At 49.7% G+C, this 19,109-nt stretch overlaps 1 protein-coding gene across 1 annotated transcript; it reads right to left on the reverse strand.

The window, feature by feature from the left end:
- Positions 1-10,381: 10,381 nt before the first annotated feature.
- Positions 10,382-14,728, reverse strand: Zscan10 (zinc finger and SCAN domain containing 10). Its single transcript, XM_052757541.1, has 6 exons — positions 14,336-14,728; positions 13,165-13,429; positions 12,928-12,992; positions 12,703-12,760; positions 11,741-11,946; positions 10,382-11,650 (listed from the first exon to the last, which is right to left on the reverse strand). The coding sequence occupies exons 1-6, from the start codon at positions 14,726-14,728 to the stop codon at positions 10,382-10,384; spliced, it is 2,256 nt and encodes a 751-aa protein (XP_052613501.1).
- Positions 14,729-19,109: the final 4,381 nt, after the last annotated feature.

The following is a 19,109-nucleotide window of genomic DNA, read 5'->3' on the forward strand; positions in this document are numbered from 1 at the left end:
AGAGGTGGTCTTGCATAGCCAGGGATTCCCTCAAATTCACTATATAGCTGAGGCTGGTCTTGAACTCCTGACCCAACATTACCTGTTTTACTTTAGAATTCCTAAGATTATACATAGCTGGCATAGGATGGGGAGGTGGTCCCCTCCACCATTTCAGAAGGAATGTGAACAGCCCTACCACCATAGACCTAGCTCTTAGCCATATTCTTGTTTATTTTGTTCCCACAGGTGACCACAGTAGCTCTGCTTCCTGGGGCAGAGGTCATGTCAAGCCTAGAGCAAAAGCCACATCACAGTGTCCCACAGTACTTGTTCAGTGGAGACAGGCACAGGAAGTTGATGAGGTCCAAGCTACCAAGCCAGAAAAGGGGAGGTTCAGCAGAGCTCAGGAGGTTGAGGAAAATTCCAGGAACTGTAGGTAGATGAGACAGACTTTATTTACTGGAACATGGGTCACACACACAGGCAAAGGCAACAGGGCATAGGCACATGCCTCTGATCTTAAGGGTGTAGTTACACAAAAGTCACATAAAAGTGGCATTCTGCACATCCATTCCATCACTCCTTACTCTGGGGGTTTCCAGGAATCTGGTGTCAGCCATCATTTGATGCCTCAGAGGCCCAGGATGTCCTAGACCCCACTTACTCACTTCTGGTGTCTGTATTGTCTGTCTAAGTCTTATACCGGCCCTGTGCCTTCTGTTTCCTGCAGGGATTTTTGATAAATAAGGAAATGGCACGTGTACACCTGCAGTTGAATTAATCTGGAGTCTGAGACAGGGCGTGACTTGAGCCCCAGAATTTGAAGCCAGTTTAAGTTAGATACAATCTCAAAACAAACAAACAAAAGAAAAGCAAGCATGTCTCCCATATCCTATGGCACAGAAAATGGACAGGCTGACTGAAGTTCCCTAAGGGTCTAAATGTGCTGGCCCAGAACCAAGGATCGCTGAGCACTTACTATGTACCAGAATGAAGTCCTCCATCAAGAGGTCACCACAAACCCAGTCCTGCAAAGTGACCAGTGTCCCAGGGTACACATGGTAGGGATGACCCAACCTTCCAAAGGTGGAACTTTGTTCTGGGTTCCCACATAGATCTAATCAAAAGTAGATCCACATAGATCTAATTAAAGTAGATTCCAGACAAATACTTGCTTCATCTAAAGCAACTTTTATTAAGGGGCACAGGGCAAAGGCAACAGGACAGACGTACAGGGGAACTGTGACACAGAGGACCTGAGCGTCAGAGCAGACAGTAGAGAATATGAGAACATTCTGTATGAGGCATTAGGAAAGAGCAGACTCTGCTCTGTTACCTAGATATATTTGGGTGAATTTCAGATGAGTAAGTTTCTCAGGAATTGTAATACAGTGGAAAGATATGGTTACAGTGCTTTGAATTTCTTAAAAAAACTTTAAGAGAGTAGTACAAATATCTTTCAACCTCTTAAAGATATTGCAGATTTTGTCCCATAAACTTTTCCAGGTTCTGGGCTGTGAGCCTTCTCCAGTCTCATCATGGTTCTGATTGTTTGCTTTGGCTCGGGTCCACTCAGCCTGGGCTCGGGTCCACTCAGCCTGGGCTCGGGTCCACTCAGCCTGGGCTCGGGTCAACTCAGCCTGGGCTCGGGTCAACTCAGCCTGGGATCGGATCCAGTCAGCCTCGGCTCTGATCTTCTCATTCTGGGCTTGGATTTTGTCAGCCATGGCTTGGATCAACTTATTCAGGTTGCCAGTCAACTCAGCCTGGACTTGGATAAACTCAGCCTGGGCTCCGATCTCCTCAGCCCCATATCTGGTCTCCAGTGCCCCTGCTCTGTCAGACAGACTCTGGTAGGAAAGGGTCACAAGGTTTAAAGGCCTGGATCTTCACTTTTGTCCCCTAAACCCTGTTCCCAGGCCTCATAATCCCCTTAACTGGCACCAGCTGGGACTTAGAGACCAGTTAGCCTGGGATCCCTGGCCAGCTCTCAACACGATGTGGGATGCGGACACCTCCTTTAGTCTCCAAGGCCTTCTGTGTCCACACTAACTGAGAAGTTGGTGGGTCTGCAGGAGTCTGCATGAAGGATGGGCAAGCCTGAGAAAGAAGCTTCCTCACTGAGCTGGGACAAACTTCTCCAACCAATGAACACGAGTGAAAGGCTGAGGTTGTTGGAACATAAGCCTGGGTGGGTGGGTGGGGTTGATGGCAAATTCAACAGTCTGGAACCTTATGTTTCTTTGTTTAATTACCTTAGGTCTTTTTGAGACAGTTCCTGTCTGGAACTGACTCTGTAGCCCAGCCTGCTCAGGACTTACTGGCATCTTCCTGCTTCGTCTTTCTGAGGTCAGGGATTACAGGAGAGAGCCAGTACACCTGCTCTACACAGTCATTTCTTGTATGACATGAGAACCGAGGAATCCTGTCTGTCTTTCTTTTTTCCTTCTTTCCTTCCTTCCTTCCTTCCTTCCTTCCTTCCTTCCTTCCTTCCTTCCTTCCTTTCCTTCTTTTTGTTTTGTCTGATGTTGAGACAGGGTCTCACAGTTGAATAGTGTTGTGCACAGTGTACAGTATTGTGTAGCTATGGCTGAATGAAGCCTGAAACTCATTTTGTAGACCAGGCTGTCTTTGAGTTCACAGTGGCCTGCCTATACACCCTCCTCCCACAGTGCTAGGATTTAATTGGTTTGCCACCACACCTGGGCAGACCAAGGATTTTTATGAAATATCTGTCTAGATACCGATGTGAATGTGATGAGATACAGAGGTGGGATCATGGTGCCAGATCCTCCATCCTCGTGGGTCCCAGGAGGCCAGATCCTCCTCAGCATCACACAAAACAAGGTTACAATAGTACCCTGGACCCGCATGCAGAACAGCCTTGCCAATGTGAACCTCTGCTGTCCAGGGATCTTCTTTTATCTGGGGAAATAATGTGCACTCTGCCTCTTCTGTGACCCATGCCACCTTCCAACCAGCCACAAATGCATACACACCCTTTCCAACACACACCCCTGCAGCGAAACATGCAATGATGAACATCACCAGGTGTGCTGGCTCAGATTGCTTCCAGCACCCTGAGTCCAGCGCTTCTGCCCCCCAACCAGCAATGCTGGGAACAACCTCCACACCTTTCCCCAAATATCACCTGCCACTTCTGGACCTTTCGTTTCTCAACGTCTGGCAAGCTGGCGAGGTTAAGCTGGATTCTCTGTTGTATACACTCCAATTCAGAGAAGAGAGGAGAGTCCTGTGGGAATAGAGGCTGCTCAGGGCTGATGGCTGAAGTTGCTCAGACCAGGGCCTGGCTCTCCTGGTCCTGAGCTTGCTGAGACCCCCTCACCTCTGTGAGAGTCGTGGGGACAAATGTCAGTTTCCAGGAACATTTCCACAGACACACAGCCTTTTCCTAGAGCCCCTGCCCTAAATTTCCCCCTACAAGAGACCACAGCTCACTGAACATGAGTGCTCACACACACAGCTGCCTTTCACTTTGGGTCTGAGTGTCAGAGAGCCTGTGTTTGAGAGGAGGTCAAGGGGTTGTAGATTTAGCTCAGTGGGTTCAGTCCTAGTTCTGGGGGTGGTGGAGAGGAGGTCACTGCTTTTCTTTTTTAGGAGCAAGAACTTAACTCAGCCTGGCGTGGAACTCATTAATTACATAGCCAGGCTGGTCTTTAACCACAGAACTCCTGCCTCAGCGGTCTGTGCACTGTGATTACAAGTCTGACCCACCACACTCAGATCAAGGATCATTTTATTTGAATGGGTGCATGTGACCTCATAATTAACCCACCAGTCTATCCCCATTGCTTGCTTGCTTTCTTTCTTTGCTTTTTATGGTTTTTCAGAATAGGGTTTCTAGGCCCTGGAACTCACTCTGTAGACCAGGAAGGCCTCGAACTCACAGAGATCTCCCTGCTCCTGCCTCCTGAGTCCTAAGATTAAAGGTGTGGACCCCACCACCCAGCTATCCCCATTTCTTAACTACATTCCTGACACTCAGTGTCTCTAAGTTCCTTTTCTCATAATCACATAATCCTGCTCCAGTCCTCCAGTCTAGAATTATCCCTGTCTGGAATGTGTCCCATGTCCAGGACCTACCTTGTCATTTGCAGGACTCAAAGGAAGAAAAGTTTTGGGCCTTTTGCTCAGTGCTGACTCAGAATGTTAGGTTGTGTGGACCATGTGGCAACCATTGATGCCTGACAAAGTTCCAGCAATTTGTTTGACTTTGCAGATCACAATTCTCTAGCACCCTTGTAATTTTGTTTTTAATGATTCTACTATGTGTTATGGGAGTTCCCTATGCCTTTTCCTTTGGGCAATTATGTGCAGGATTTGAAGGATGGAGATATCTAAGATGGCAGCCTGTCTAAACAAACTCATTATCTGGAAAAAAGTCCCCACCACATAGGACCACATAGCATGATAACTCTGTCTGCTCCCATACAAGTCAACACCAAGCTGCTAGGACATTTAGATGAATCACATTTGCTTGACAAAGAAGGTATATTGGATAATCAAGATTTATAAAGTCCTAACTTCTACTCAGGTTCACAGAAATATTTGTCTGGCCTTGTCTTTGCTCATCTTTAAGCTTTAGTTAATTGGATGGACTAAGCCATACAAGAAAGTACAATATTCTATAATATCGTGTCTGATCCCTCATGAAAGTCCTTTTTTCCATGGCCAGGCCTTTAGACAAAAAACCCCATTGTCTCAGGAGCTTGAAGAATGTTCCTGCTTGCTATAAAAGGAGACATTGTTATCCCAGGTAAGAGGAACTGGTGGTCCTTCCATTGACATAGGACTGGGGCCTAGTAGCTTGTCAAGGTCAAAGCCAGCTTTCTCAGTCCCTGGTCTCAAGCCGCACCGCAGCTACATGCCCCTTTCTCCAGTTTAATCCTATGTGTGACTACAGAGCATAAAGGTGTGCTCTTTTTTCAATAAGCTCCAGGGCAGTCATCCCAATTCTCCCTCAGATCCTCCTCTCCCCCCAGCCCACTCCACACATCCTCTCTGGGACCTGAACTGTTCCCAAAGCTGGTCTCCATCAGTTAGGACAGGACAATGACAGCAGAACAGTCACCTAGGTGACCAGGGACATTGGAGAGACTGCATTTATCTCCTGACTAAAAAGTGGGTTTTGTCCATAAACTTGGCTCCCAGAAACTCCTCCCCATCCAAGACTCAAGGAGAATGATGGAGACAGCTCCCAGGACCCAGCCCACTACCTTGTCTCACTCACCTTCAGGATGCCCATAGTGTGTCAAGGTTCAGGGCCGAAGCCTATCCAGAAGAAAGAGAGGAGGGAAAAACATGCATTAGATACCTTCCTGGACACTATTACAGAGAGTCATGGGCCTCAGGAATGGAGGCCCAGCTCCCTCTAGCAGGACATCTGCTGCTGACCTTGTCCCCAGGTTCTGAATTCCACTAAGATTGTTACCTTCTTCTTCTTCTTGTCTTCCCAGCTCAAAGGCTAGCTGATGTCTGCCTAGGAGGAAGGTCTGGGCTGTTCTGGTCTCACAGGAGATAGGAAGGGTGGGGTTTCTGTGGGTGTGAGGCTCTTCAGAGGAGACCAGGGGAAGGGAAAGTGAAAGAGAAAGAGTCAGGAAGGAACAGTCAGAGCAGGGCCGCTCACCCCTCTTCAGAGCAGAGGGCTTAGATGGGGTGTTGCTCCCAACAGACTGCTTTCTTTAGTGAGTGCCATATCCTGGCTGACCCCACACTGAAAAGAAACAAGCAAAGTCCTGACTTGGAGGAAAGGTGGGAACTGCAGGTTTGTGTGAGGCCCACAGCCGGGTGTGTGGGTCAGAGGGGAAGCCTGACTAGGGTGTGCAGGGCACTGCACCCTTCTAGAACACTGACAAGCTCTTGCTGCAGCTCCTGGATGGAGGAGGCAGAACCTGTCAGGCACTGGACTGGGCCTTTGGGGCTAGGGGTCTGGGAGGCTGTCTTAGTTACAGTTTCTATTGCTGTGAAGGGACACCATGACCACAGCTACTCTTATGAAGAAAAGTTTTTAATTAGGGCTGGCTCCCTTACAGCTCAGAGGTTCAGTCCATTGTCATCATGGCAGGGAGCATGGCGACTTGCAGGCAGACATGGTGCTGGCAAAGTAGTTGAGAGTCGTACATCTTGCAGGCAACAGGAAGTGGTCTGAGTGTCACACTGAGGGCAGCTTGGGCAAAAGAGCCCTCAAAGCCCGCCCCCACAGAGTCACACTTCCTCCAGCAAGGCCATACCTACTCCAACAAAGCCACACCTCCTAATACTGCCACTTCTATGGGCTTATGGGGCCAATCACATTCAAATACCACAGAGGTGGGATCAGTAGTCACAGTAATGCTACTCTGCCAGGGGACAGAATGGCCCTCAAGAGGACTGAAGGCAGCCTGGGCTCTCTACTCAGCTAAGCAAGTTCTCCAGTCCCTCTTCTGCCATGACCTGAATTCTGAGGCTCCTTTTGAGAGTTGGGCAGTCCTCCACCTCTTCCACTGATTGGCCTCATGTGACCAGGTCTTCTTCATGCCCCAGTCTTGGACCCAAGATTCTCCCATATCTGCTCAGGCATTATATGGCCTTCTGTATGGTTCCCGTAGGCAGATGGACTAATCTAACACCAGACTATTAACTGGCATTGCCTGTGGTGGCCTGGCAGTCTACAGGCACAGTCTGAAATGAAGGTGTGGATAATACAGGTTCCTGTGAGTGTCCAGATGGAAAGGGCTGTTCCTGGCTTCTCTCTCAGCTTGTAGAGGACAATGTCAGGTTCACAGCGTATACCAGTAACTTTATTGGTGGAGATGAAATCATCCCTTCCTGAAAGGCTCACCATAGCTTCCTAAAGCGAAGATGTCCTCTCCTCACAGTGATTATGAAAGAACAGGGACCCAGGGCAGCGGCCACTGTCACAGCAGGACAAGCACCGAGACTGCCTTCCAGTGTTCGTCAGAGTATTGGTCAAGAGCAGTGTAGCTAAAACTGCAATAAAAAGTGACAGCATGCTTCCAGAAAATTCTCAAGGGAAAGTGTGAGCACCAGCAGTAGCTGTGGGATCAGGGTCTAGGGAGAGTGTGGAGAGATGCACCTGTTAGTGTGAAAGCTGGAGGCAAGGTTCTTTCCCCAAACATAAGGGCTTAAACAGCTGGGGGTGGTGGCACATGCCTTTAATTCTGGCACTCAGAAGCAGAGGCAGGAGGATTTCTGTGAGTTCAAGGTCATCCTGGTCTACATAGTGAGTTCCAGTACAGCCAGGGCTATGTAGAGAATCCCTGTCTCAAAGTACATAACTAAATAAAGGCACAAAAGCAGTTGTAGCCAGCAAGGATCATTCCTCATTTGGAGGTGACATTCCTGGGAGTATGTCTGCAGAGCCCTCTGTTGAAATGAAGTCACATTGACCTGCCCCTTTTGAACTATTTCATATAGTAAGTATATTTCAATATAGTAAGATAATGAAATCTAAATTCAAGGGGAAAACACAACAAAAAACCCAACTCTTGACACTGGCTGCCGGGCCAAGCATCTCCTTCCTGGCCTCTGCCTAACAGGCCTGTCTCCTAATCTTTCATTTTATTGTGGTTCTTAAAGACAGGAACCAGATAGGCTCAAACTCCCTGTGTAGCAGAGACAGGCCCTGAACTCCTGATGCCCCTACCTCCACTCTCAGAGTGCTGTGTGTGTGAGCTCCCTGGCCTCTATTGACTTTTAAAATTTATTTTACTTTTTATATGTCTGCAGTTTTGCCTGCAAAACTGTCTGTGCACTTCATGGCCACAGTGCCCTTGGAGGCCAGAAGAGGGCTTCTATTCCCTGGTACTGGAATTAGAGACAGTTGTTAGCACCGGGTGGGTGCTGGGAATTGAACCTGGGTCCTCTGAACCAGAAGAGCAACCAGTGCTCTTAACTGCTGAGCTCTCTCCAGGGCCCCTTGGCATTTTTTAGGCAGTTGTTTTTTTTTTTTTTTTTTTTTGAGATAGTGTTTCTCTGTGTAGTTTTGGAGCCTGCCCTGGAACTCACTCTGTAGACCAGGCTGGCCTCAAACTCACAGAGATCTGCCTACCACTGCCTCCCGAGGCCTGGGATTAAAGGTGTGTGCCATCACTGCCCCCAGAGTCTTTTTCTTAAATTTAATTCAATTTTGTTTTTTTGAGGCAGTTTTTCTATGTAGTCCTGGCTGTCCTGATTTCTCCATGTAGACCAGGCTGGTCTTGAACCCTTCCTCTGCCTCCTGAGTGCTGGGATTAAAGGCCTGGGCTGCTATGCCAGACTTTAGATGGGGTCTTTTTATGCAGCACAGGCTGGCCTCACACTAGGGATCCTCCTGCATCCCTGGTGTGGGGATTACAGGCATGAACCGCTTTTCTGTTCCTGCCGGGTTGGTTTGTTTCTTGACAGTTCTGAGAACTGAGTCCGGGGCCTTATGCCTGCTAAACAGGTGCTTTTCCCGTCCTCATTTTACCTTTTAGACGAAGTCTTCTAAGTCCCTCAGTGTTACCACATGGACGCCCATGCGCTGTCTAGTGGCCAGGCACGAGGCTTGGCCTTATGTCCTACACAATCCCTGCACTGCATGGTCACATAATTTGTGCACAGCCTGATCACACAATCACATAGCTATACCACATGAGTGAGCCCATACACGCATATGTGGGGGTTACAGACTCCTCTCCCTCTTCTTCTTCCTCTTTCTCTCTTTGCCAGACCATTTCCATAGGCCGAAGTACATCTTTCCTTAATAAATTCCTATAGTGGGTTTTGTCGTACCTTGTGACTTTTCTTGCATGGTAAACAGCACCAGATAATGAATAACATTGCGTCACCACATAAAACTAACACTCAGGCTGGACTTGGACTCTGTACTTAGGCCAACATTGAACTTGCCATCCTAGCCTCTCCTTCAGGTGTCATTAGTCACCAAGAGGGTCCTCTGTCTCTTTGAAGGATGCATCTCAGGCTGTCCCCTTCAGCAACCCAACATAATGCCTGGCCCACATTTCTTAATAGATAAAGCTTAACCCTGTGGGTGCTCACTCCCAGCCTCTTAGCTAACTAACCCTTTCTGTTTGAAGTTTCCTTCTCCAGGACCTTCAACGAAATGAAAGTATTCTGTGACAACCAGGTAAATTTCTACAACCTAACCTTCCCAACCTCCCCAGGCTCGTACCTTGTACAGAGCTTAGAGATTGCTGCTGACTGGGCCTAAGATTCCCCTCAGGGTTGAGGAGCATCTCATTGGTGAAGCACAGACCCAGCATGTGGGGTCTCTAGGTTTGATACCCAGCAACATGTGTACACGTGTGCCCATGTACACACACACAGAAGCACACTGTTTGTACTTCCCTCATTATTTATGGTCAGCTCTTGGTGCAGAGCCCTGGGTGGAGCTAAGTTCCTGCTATGAAGTCCCCTGTAAAACAAAACAAAACAAACACAAAAACTACAGCCTTTTCCTGGAAAAGCACGTGACAGAAGTTCTAGAGTTATACTTCCTCTTTCTTATCGTGCTTTTACTACAAGTCACCTGACTTACAGGCAAGGAGGCAGCTGAGACTTCCTGATGTGTGACACCCTGGTATTGGGCCAATGTCCAAACCAGCATGGGATTAGAGGATTATGGGTAGTCAGCTGGTCTCAACGGATAGTCGAATTGCCCTGCTACCAGGTTTTGTTCAATTGCTGGCACTGTGCAGTTTGGGAAAGTCACAAAGCCTCCACACCCAAGTTTCCTAGTGCACCCCAATTTAACCCTAGACTGTGTCTTAGTGAGTCCCACAAGCCACAGAGGCCTGTGGTTGGGTAAGGCTGATTTTACCGAGATGCCTGCGAAAAGCTGAGAGTGACCGCTGGACCTTCTCCCTCAGCTGCCGTCACTGCTGGCCAGCCTCACCTTTTCAGCCTGCTAGAGGACCTTCTGCAGCCATGAAGGACAGAGATGGAACCGTGTCACAGGGGGAATGTGGTGACTGATGGCACTTTGTTCAGCACTGCCACCCCTGTCTAACCTGGGTTGGATCTTCAGCAGAGGGGAAGCAGTTCATTTGTTTGGGTGTTTGCCTTGAAGGTCCTAGGTATGATGCCCAACACTGCATAAACCACACACATGGCATTTATCTATAATCCAAACACCCAGAAGGCAGAGGCAGGAAAATCAGAAGTTCAAGGTCACCCTGTCCCGAAAAAGAAAAAAAAAATCGTAAGGACCAGTTTTGAGAAGGTAGCTTTACTTAAAGCATCTAAACACACATTCCTGGGGTCAGGGAAAAGAGGTCAATGGTGGGGACGCCAAACGTGGAGGAAGCAAGAGCAGGTATGTGTGAGGGGGACATCACAGGGAATCTTAGTCATGCAGGGAAGTGCATGCAGGACAGGCTGCGGAACGTGGGGGCGGCTAATACAGCGTCTCCCGGGCGTGAGTTCTCAGGTGGCGCAGCAGGTGTGAATTGCGGCTGAAGCCCCGGCCGCACAGCACACAGGAGTAAGGCCTCGCGCCCGTGTGAACCAGCAGATGGCGCAGAAGGTTGCAGCTGCGACTGAAGCTCTTGCCACACTCGGGGCACTCCTGGGGGTCTTCCATCTCCTGCCTGGAGGCGGTGTGTGTGACCAGGTGGCGCTGCAGGTGTGCATTGCGCCGGAAACTGCGGCCGCAGGTTGGGCAGCTGTAGGGCCGTTCGCCCGTGTGGCTGCGGCGGTGGCGGGCCAAGTTGGAGCTGTTGCGGAAGCGGTGACCACAGGTGTCACAGGCGTGAGGCTTCTCCCCCGTGTGGATGCGCTGGTGGCGTGCCAGGTGGGCACTCTGGCTGAACCTCTCTCCGCACTCACTGCATCGGCAGGGCTTCTCTCCTGTGTGGCTGAGCAGGTGGCGAGTCAGGTCTTGCATTTGGCTGAAGCTTTTGCCACATTGGGCACAGTGGTAAGGCCGGAGGCCACCGTGGGTCAACAGATGGCGAGCAAGACCGGTGCGTCTCACAAAGCGTTTGCTGCACTGGGGACAGGCATGAGGCTTCTCACCTGTGTGCACCTGCTGGTGGTTGATCAGCTGGGAACTTTGGGTGAAGCAGCGGCCACAGGCCTGGCAGGAAAAGGGTCGTTCGCCGGTATGGACTCGCTTGTGGGCCATTAGGTGCTCGCTTCGTCGGAAGGCCTTGCCACAGTCACCGCACACATAGGGCTTGCTCTCCTGGCGAGAGCTAAGGCTGCTAGGGTCTTCCGAGGACTGACGGTCCTTGCCTTTTGCATGGATGCGCAGGTGACGCTTTAAACTGGAGCGCCGTTGGAAGGTCTGCCCACATTGGGGACAGAGGACAACAGCCTTCTCTGGCACTTTCGTTTTGCCTTCTGGGTCTGGCGTGGGATTTTGGTCCTGGGCATGTGCCAGCAGGTGCTTCATGAGGTTGGAGCGACGCTGGAAGCCCTCGTCACACTCAGCACATCTGAAGGCAGGCTCAGAGGAATGCGTGAGCAAGTGCTTCGCCAGGTGTGAGCTCTGGCGGAAGCGGTGGCTGCAGAGGTGACAGGCGTGTGGCCGCTCATCTGTGTGTATGCGCACGTGCAGCTTGAGGATGGAGCTGCGCCCAAAAGTCTTCCCGCACCACAGACACCGGAAGGAACGAGAGACTGGCTGAGGTCCAGAGCCCGAGTGAGACTGTAGCTGGTGTGCCTGTAGGCTGGACAGCTGTGGGAAGTTCACTCCACACTCTGTGCAAATAAACTGCGACTCTGGCTCGGACTCTGGGACACCTGCAGCTACTCTGCCGTCCACAACCTCACTGCTGTCAGCATGGGCCCCTCCTCCACCAGCACCATTTGCCTCCTGCCCTAGTGTCTGGGAAGGAGGCTCTGCTGTGACTCCAGGGTCCTCTGTCTGGGACTCTGATAAAATGATGACAGGCCAAATATTCTCTTTAGGTTCTTCAACTTTAAGATCCTCCTTGTCAGGCATTCTGCTCCTAAATCCTGGGAAGAAGCAAACACAGAGGGCTGGAAATGGGGGTACACACCTTTAATTCCAGCAACTTAGGAGGCAGAGGCAGGCAGATGTTTGAGTTTACTGCTAGTTTGGTCTACATAGACAGTTCCAGAACAGCCAGGGTTACATAGAGAGACCCTGCCTCACAAAACAAGAACCAAGAAGAAAGGAGGAAGAGGAGGAGGAGGAAAAGGAAGAAGAAGGAGAAGGTGGTGGCACACTGAGTTATCAACAGGATCTTTCTGAAAGAGCTACTAGGCATCATCAGAACCCGATGACGGTCAGTCTGAGGACAAAAAGAACGTCTTTGTTCAGAAGTTGTAGATTTTCAACACTGTACACGAACTCCTTTGTTACAAATAAATATTTATGCTTCTAAAAAAAAAAAAAAGAATGTCTTTGTTCACCAGGTAGTGGCGGTACATGTCTTTAATTCTCACACTCAAGAGGCAGAGGCAGGAGGATCTCTGTGAGTTCGAGGCCAGCCTGGTCTATAGAGAGTTCCAGGATAGGTAGGGCTACAGAGAAATCCTGTCTCAAAAAACAAAACAAACAAAACCAAAACAACAACAACCAGACACAAGGAACAGGAAAGGGGGAGGTCCTGGCTTTGTTATGGACACCACTAAACAAACAGATGAACAAACCCAAGACTTGGTCAGCATCAAAAGGTTAGAAAGTCAGATGGTATCTGGAACCCTGAGCAAAGAGCATTCAGTGGCCATGACTGGGGCAGAGCTTACCAAGAGGGTTTGCAGGCCAAGCTTTCTTCTCTGAGGTATCCTCAAAGGTAAGGGACTCCTGTAAAGAGAGCCGAGACCCTTCTGAGTGAAGAATGGGCCCTGAGGCCTTCATGAAGCAGTACTTTCTGGGGTTAAATAGAAGGAAACATGGACTGCTAAAAGGCAGAAGGTAGCCAACATTCCGGGGCCTCAGAAAGACCTGTGACAGGGATCGGTTCCGCTTACCAACACAGCCGCCAGCTCTTGGTCTCTGGAATTCTCCTCAAGCCATGAGGGGCCCTGGGAGGGGTCTGGCAGCATCGAGAGAGGAAGACGTTGCTGTTAGAAGTGTTGCCAGCTTTAAAGACATGACCACCCATCCTTGAAACCATGAAGCTACCCCAGCACTCTCCCACCACACTCCTCTGACTTCCAGCCCCCACCCACACATCCAGTCTGCTTCCCAGGACACCAGCTCCTCACGGCTTTCTTGTGGGTCCTGGAGCATCCTCTGGGGCTCTGGGCTCACTGGCCAGTTTGAACTTGGGGCAAGTTTCCACTCCTCAGGTTCAGCAGGCTTGGTGGGCAGTGGCTGAGATGGGGGTAATTCATTCAATGGATGCAGGGCTGGAGTCTCCTCTGAGGGCAGCTCCCTTTTGGGGCTGTGGTTGGAGGCCTGGGAAGGGATATCCTGTCCCTCCGAGATGATGTCTGCAGGGGCACTCTTGCCAGCACTGAAGCTAAAATCCTGTTGAAAATATCTGTCTTAGGAGGCAGACAGGTGGCATGAGTCTACTGATTCTACCAGAACAGGACAGAGCCACACAGGAGAGCCACCCAGCTAAGATGGTAAGGATGAGTCGGTGTCGTGAAAGGGACAGAGAAAAGGGCGCTTTAATATTCTACCTCATGAGAACACACGTGTACCTCATGCTGTAGAAAGGAGTCTACATGTACACGGTATTAATAGCTTAGCACGCACACACTTTTAATGGTTTGCTCCAAGTTAACCCCCATGATGCCCCAGACACCCTGGAGCACAAGGCTGACAGACAGCAGTGTTCTAAGACGTGCTCAGCCCCAGACATCAAGGAAAGAGTGCAGGGTAACAACAAGAGAGGCTCAGACTTGACAAGCACCAGAAATGTGACCAGAGGCTGGGTGTGGTGGAGAATGACTTTAATCCCAGCCCTTGGGAGGCAGAGGCAAGCTGGTCTTTGTGTGTTCAAAGCCAGAATGGTCTCCACAGCTAGAGCTCCAGGACAGCCAGGGCTACACTGAGAGGGCTGTCTCAAAAAGAAAGAAGAAATGGTATGTGACCACAGGGATGACACCAAGTCTGAACGATTGACTACCTCTACTGGCACCCCCACCCCTTTCTTGCTGCCCCGAGGTGAGATAGAAGGCAATTTTTCTGTTTTGTTTGCGATATTAATCTGCTCCCTTCTAAACACCAGCTCTCTGTAGAAAGTGCCACTGAAAGAAATAAATTCCTAGCTCTCTGTTCGCTGCCTTTGTTGTGTTGCGCCCCATGAGCTCCAGGATTCTAGTCACAGATGGAAGCAAGTGGAATTTGCAGAGCTTTCTTCTTGAGGTAACCAGTGTCTGTCCACTCACCCCCACCCCTACAGCTCATGGTCTGGCCCCGGCTCACCAGTGGCCCCACGTGGCTGGAGTCTCTGGGCACGCCCTCCAGCAGCTGTACCACCTCCTCTCCATCCCTGAGCGCCTGGCCCTGCAGTCGGCTGAGCACGTGCGGGGGCAGGACGCTCAGGAACTGCTCCAGCACCAGCAGCTCCAGAATCTGCTTCTTGGTGTGCAGCGCCGGCCGCAGCCAGTGGTTGCAGAGTTCCCGGAGCCGGCCCAGGGATGCTCGCGGCCCCATATCTTCCTGGTACTGGAAGCATCTAAAGAGCTGGTGGGCCACCTCAGGCCGAGGCCTGGCCTCTGCCCGCACAGCGTCCTCGACGGGCAAGTCCTCCTCCTCCAGCTTCACTGCTCCGAACTGCTCTTGTTCCGGAGCATCTGGGACCGGTTCTGCCAGCATCTTTCACACCTGTGAAAACGGAACCGCTCCTAAGTCCCTTTCCTCAGCTCCTCCCACACCTGTGGAACTGAAGACCCTGAGTTAAGATCTGCCGCAGGAATCCCGGCGCCTGTTTTCCAGGATATGGAAACAAGAGGATCAGGAGTTCCAGGCCAGCCTTATCACATAAGGGGGGGAAAAGAGGGGGAGGGGAACACAAAAACAAGATACGCTGCAGGGACGCTAATCCCTCCCTGAGTTACAGGCATTAAAAAGTAGGAATATGAGCCGGGCGGTGGTGGTGCACGCCTTTAATCCCAGCACTCGGGAGGCAGAGCCAGGCGGATCTCTGTGAGTTCGAGGCCAGCCTGGACTACCAAGTGAGTTCCAGGAAAGGCGCAAAGCTACACAGAGAAACCCTGTCTCGAAAAACCAAAAAAAAAAAAAAAAAGTAGGAATATGGGCCAGGCGTGGTAGCTCGCTTCCTTAATCTTAGCACTCTGGAGGCAGGTGTAGGAGAAATCTCTATGAGATCACGGCCAACTTGGTCTACACAGAGTTCCAGGACATCCAGGACTAAATAGAAAGGCTCCAGCTCAGGAATAAATAAATAAATAAAAATAAAAAAGAATGTGGGGCTAGAAAGATGTCTCAGCAGTTAAGAGCACACTGACTGCTCTTCCAGAGGACCCAGATTCACTTCCCAGTTGTCTGTGTAACTGTTTCCAAGGAGGTCTGCCACCCTCTACTGGCCCAAGGGCACTGCAGGCAAAACACCACACACAATAAATTGCAAAAAAACTGTAAAAAATCGAGTGTGACCTTCCGAGGAGTCCTTTTCCCACTGTCGTGAGTGATGCCCCGCAGCGGTAGGACAGAGCAACCAGGCAAGGGCAGAAAAAGCAGGTCGTTCTGAGGGCTGGGAGCTTAATTCTGTTGGTAGAGCCCTTGCCTAGCACACACAGCCCTCTGGGTTCAGTCCCCAGCCAGCACTGCATAAACTGGGCATAGCGAGGCAGGAAAACCAGAAGTTCATAGTCACTCCTGGCGACATACGAAGTTTTAGGCTAGCCAGGCTGGGGACTTTGTCTCACAGCAATGGGGATTGGAGATGGAAAGAAGATTGTGTGAGCAAGAGCACTTGTCACGAAAACACATGGTCCAGAGTTTGGATCTCTTCTGGCCTCCAGGGGTGGCAGGCAAATGTGCAGTGCACATACATGTACGCAGGCAAAACATTTATCCATACAAAGTAAACATAAATACATCGTTAAAAATTTTTTTTCAGCCAGGTGGTGGTGGTGGTGGTGGTGGCGGCGGCGGCGGCGGCGGCGGCGGAGCACGCCTTTAATCCCAGCACTGGGGAGGCAGAGGCAGGTGGATTTCTGTGAGTTCCAGGCCAGCCTGGTCTACAGATTGAGTTCCAGTACAGGCTCCAAAGCCACACAGAGAAACCCTGTCTTGAAAAACAAAAACAAAAAATTGTTTTTCAAAAAAAAGAAACCCTAGCTAAGACATGAGCAATACTTTCTGACTTTCAAAAGGGACATTAATTTAAATATTTTACTATGCTATCTAGTGCTTATTAAACAAATTTTCTTTTGCCAAAAAAAAAATTGTTTTTCATTTCAATCCTTTCAGATCTGTAGCTTGGAGAACCAATTCAACAAGATCTTCTCTGTAGGAATGCAGAAAGGAATCTGAGTTCTTCACAATCAGTAAATAAGTAAAAATAAATGCCTGTAAGCGGAAACTGTTCCACAGGAGATTTATACCCCCTTCCCTATTTTTTCTTTTTGAAAAATAGTTTATTGAATACACTGCAACAGAGCTGGACTGGGCAGTAACTAGAGTACCGCCACCTAGCTTTGAATTCTCTCCGACCTCACCTCCCAAGTAGTATTACAGCTCGCACTGGCTCCTTTCTCTCCTAGGGATAGTCACTCAATTCCAGCAGCAGTGGAAAGTGTTTATAACTGACCACCAGGGGGCACTAGTTCCGCAAGCACAAGCCCCTCCTCCCACCTTTCCCTCCAGCCCAGCCGGCTAGCTCCTTCCTTCCTAAGGACTAGGGACTTAATCAATTCAGCTCCATTAAATCTTCAGTACTGCTTCGAAGGTTTTAGCTTCTCTTTCCGGGTTGGGCATGGAACCCAGAACTCAGAAGTCTCAGGAATGTTAGGCAAATAATTCTACTACTGAGCTACACATCAACCAGTTTAAGTTCCGTAGAACAAACTGACCCCCGCGTTCCCACTAACAGTGGGAATGCCGAGTAGGGGGATGGGACCAGAGCCTCAGGCAAACAGGGAGCCAGGCGTGTGGCTATTGTTCTCCTCGTTATTGATTATAACACGTTTTCAAGGCTATCACGGACTAGGCAAAGTGCCTCTGCCCTGAATTTTGCATAGATTGTGTCCAGGGTGGAGAGTTCTCTAAATTCCCTTTGTAGGAGGGTTGTACTGTGTGGGTCTGTTACAGAACAAAGGAAACCCTGATTTTAAGCTGGCTGAGGAAAAGAAGAGGGACATGGTGCAGAAATGATGACCCAGACCTAGGTTCTCCCTCAGGCTCCTTCCCCTCCCACACACAGCCTGTCCAATCCGGGCTTTCCTGCACTGCAGCCATTCATTCCCTAGATGCTTTTCCTATTGCAATTACTTCATCTGCCGTTGGTGCCTCTGTTCTGGAACCCTAAAATACACCATCCATTGGCTGGCCTACCCCAATCACTTCATTGCAGTCTCTGCCTGGCTTGAGCAAGAGGCACTGGGTCTAGTTCAGTAAGCTTTTGCCTGGCATTTGAAATGACTTAACTTCAATGACCAAACATGTGCGAAGAAACAGCGATAATAATGAGTACCTTGAAATCCTAGGAATCGAAGAACAAATACAGTAGGGTTCAGGGGAGAAAAGGTCTATGATCAACACTCAAAAACTAGGGGGGTAGGGCTCGGGATGTAGCTCTGTTGGTATAGTGCTGGCCTAGCAAACACATACCACGCCCTGGGTCCAATCCCCAGCACTCACATGCCAGGGGTGACACATGCCCCAAATCCCAGAACTTGGGAGGTAGAGGCAGGAGATCTTGAGTTCATGGTCATCTTCAGATACATTGGGAATTCAAGGATAGCTTGATCCATGACCCGGTCTCAGAAAACAAACAAAAAGAGAAAAGGAGCGGGTTATCAAACCAGGCATGGGTTGAGGCAGGAGGATTAAGTTCCAGGCTTGCCTGGACTCCATCTAGAGTGAGGTACAAAGCTGGTCTGGGCAATTTAGTGAGAGGTTGTCTCCAAATGAAAACCCAAAGAGGGGTTGGAGATGTATCTTAGAAGGAGGGCACTTGCCTAGCACACCAAGCCCTAATCTCTCTTTCTCTCTCTCACACACACAGGAAACAGAATTTCATTTCACTGTTTGGAGAAGCATATGAAAAACAACTCTAGGGGCTGGGGAGACGGCTCTGAGCTCACTGGCTGCTCATCCAGAGGTCATGAGTTCAATTCCCAGCAACCACATGGCGGCTTGCAGCTGTGTATGGGATCTGATGCCCTCTTCTGGTGTGCAGATGCACATACAAGCAATAGACATAAAATAAATAAGTCTTCAAAAAAAGAAAGACAACTGGAGAATGGAATCCCTCTGGCCGGCTACCCTGCAGTAAATGCTAGTTCACACTGAGCATGTATGTATCAACCCAGGCAGCGATCTGACGCTCACTTCCTCCAGCTCCTATCCACTTGCTAAATCAAGCTTTTACTCTAACAAGTTCAGAGAGACCAAGAATGATTGAATTCACAGCTACACCTGGTGCAGCTCACTACTGTGAAAATGGGGCTCTGGACCCATTATTTCCGTCCTACATTATGAGATTTTGCCAATATTAGCTTGGAGTATCACACCATGGGTAAGAAATAAGAGAATTTCAAATTGAAGTCATAGCCCAGCTAGCTACACAAAGCAGCTGGAATTTCTAGGTGAGGCCTGGCCAATGGGTTTCCAAGAGATGGAATTCAGGCAAGTTGGCCTTAGAAAATCTGTCCCTCCCCCCAGGTCTCCAGGACAAAAGCCCTATTAATATGCACCTCTGTAGGGGGTTGGTAGGGTGTGTGGGGGGAGAAAGCTCTTAGTTACACCCGAAATGTGGCCAGTCTAATTTGTATGTTGGTGCTACCATAAAACCCACGCACACTGGGGAGGTCTGAGATCAGAGTGGTGTTCTGCAAGAAATAAATAACCTCCCCTTCCCCCGCTTATAGTTCTAGTGGTCTAACTTACTCAACTTTGTTGGCCCGGTTTCTTTAGACCCATGCCCCGTCCTGGGGCTGGTCGGTCCGCCTGGGAACGCATGGCACCCGTTACCGATGGGACTCTCCCTCATGTCCCCAAGGTCACAAAT

This window comes from Peromyscus californicus, unplaced genomic scaffold (genome assembly GCF_007827085.1).
Source record: "Peromyscus californicus insignis strain IS unplaced genomic scaffold, ASM782708v3 Scaffold_3__1_contigs__length_106647218, whole genome shotgun sequence".
Taxonomy (NCBI): Eukaryota; Metazoa; Chordata; class Mammalia; order Rodentia; family Cricetidae; genus Peromyscus; species Peromyscus californicus.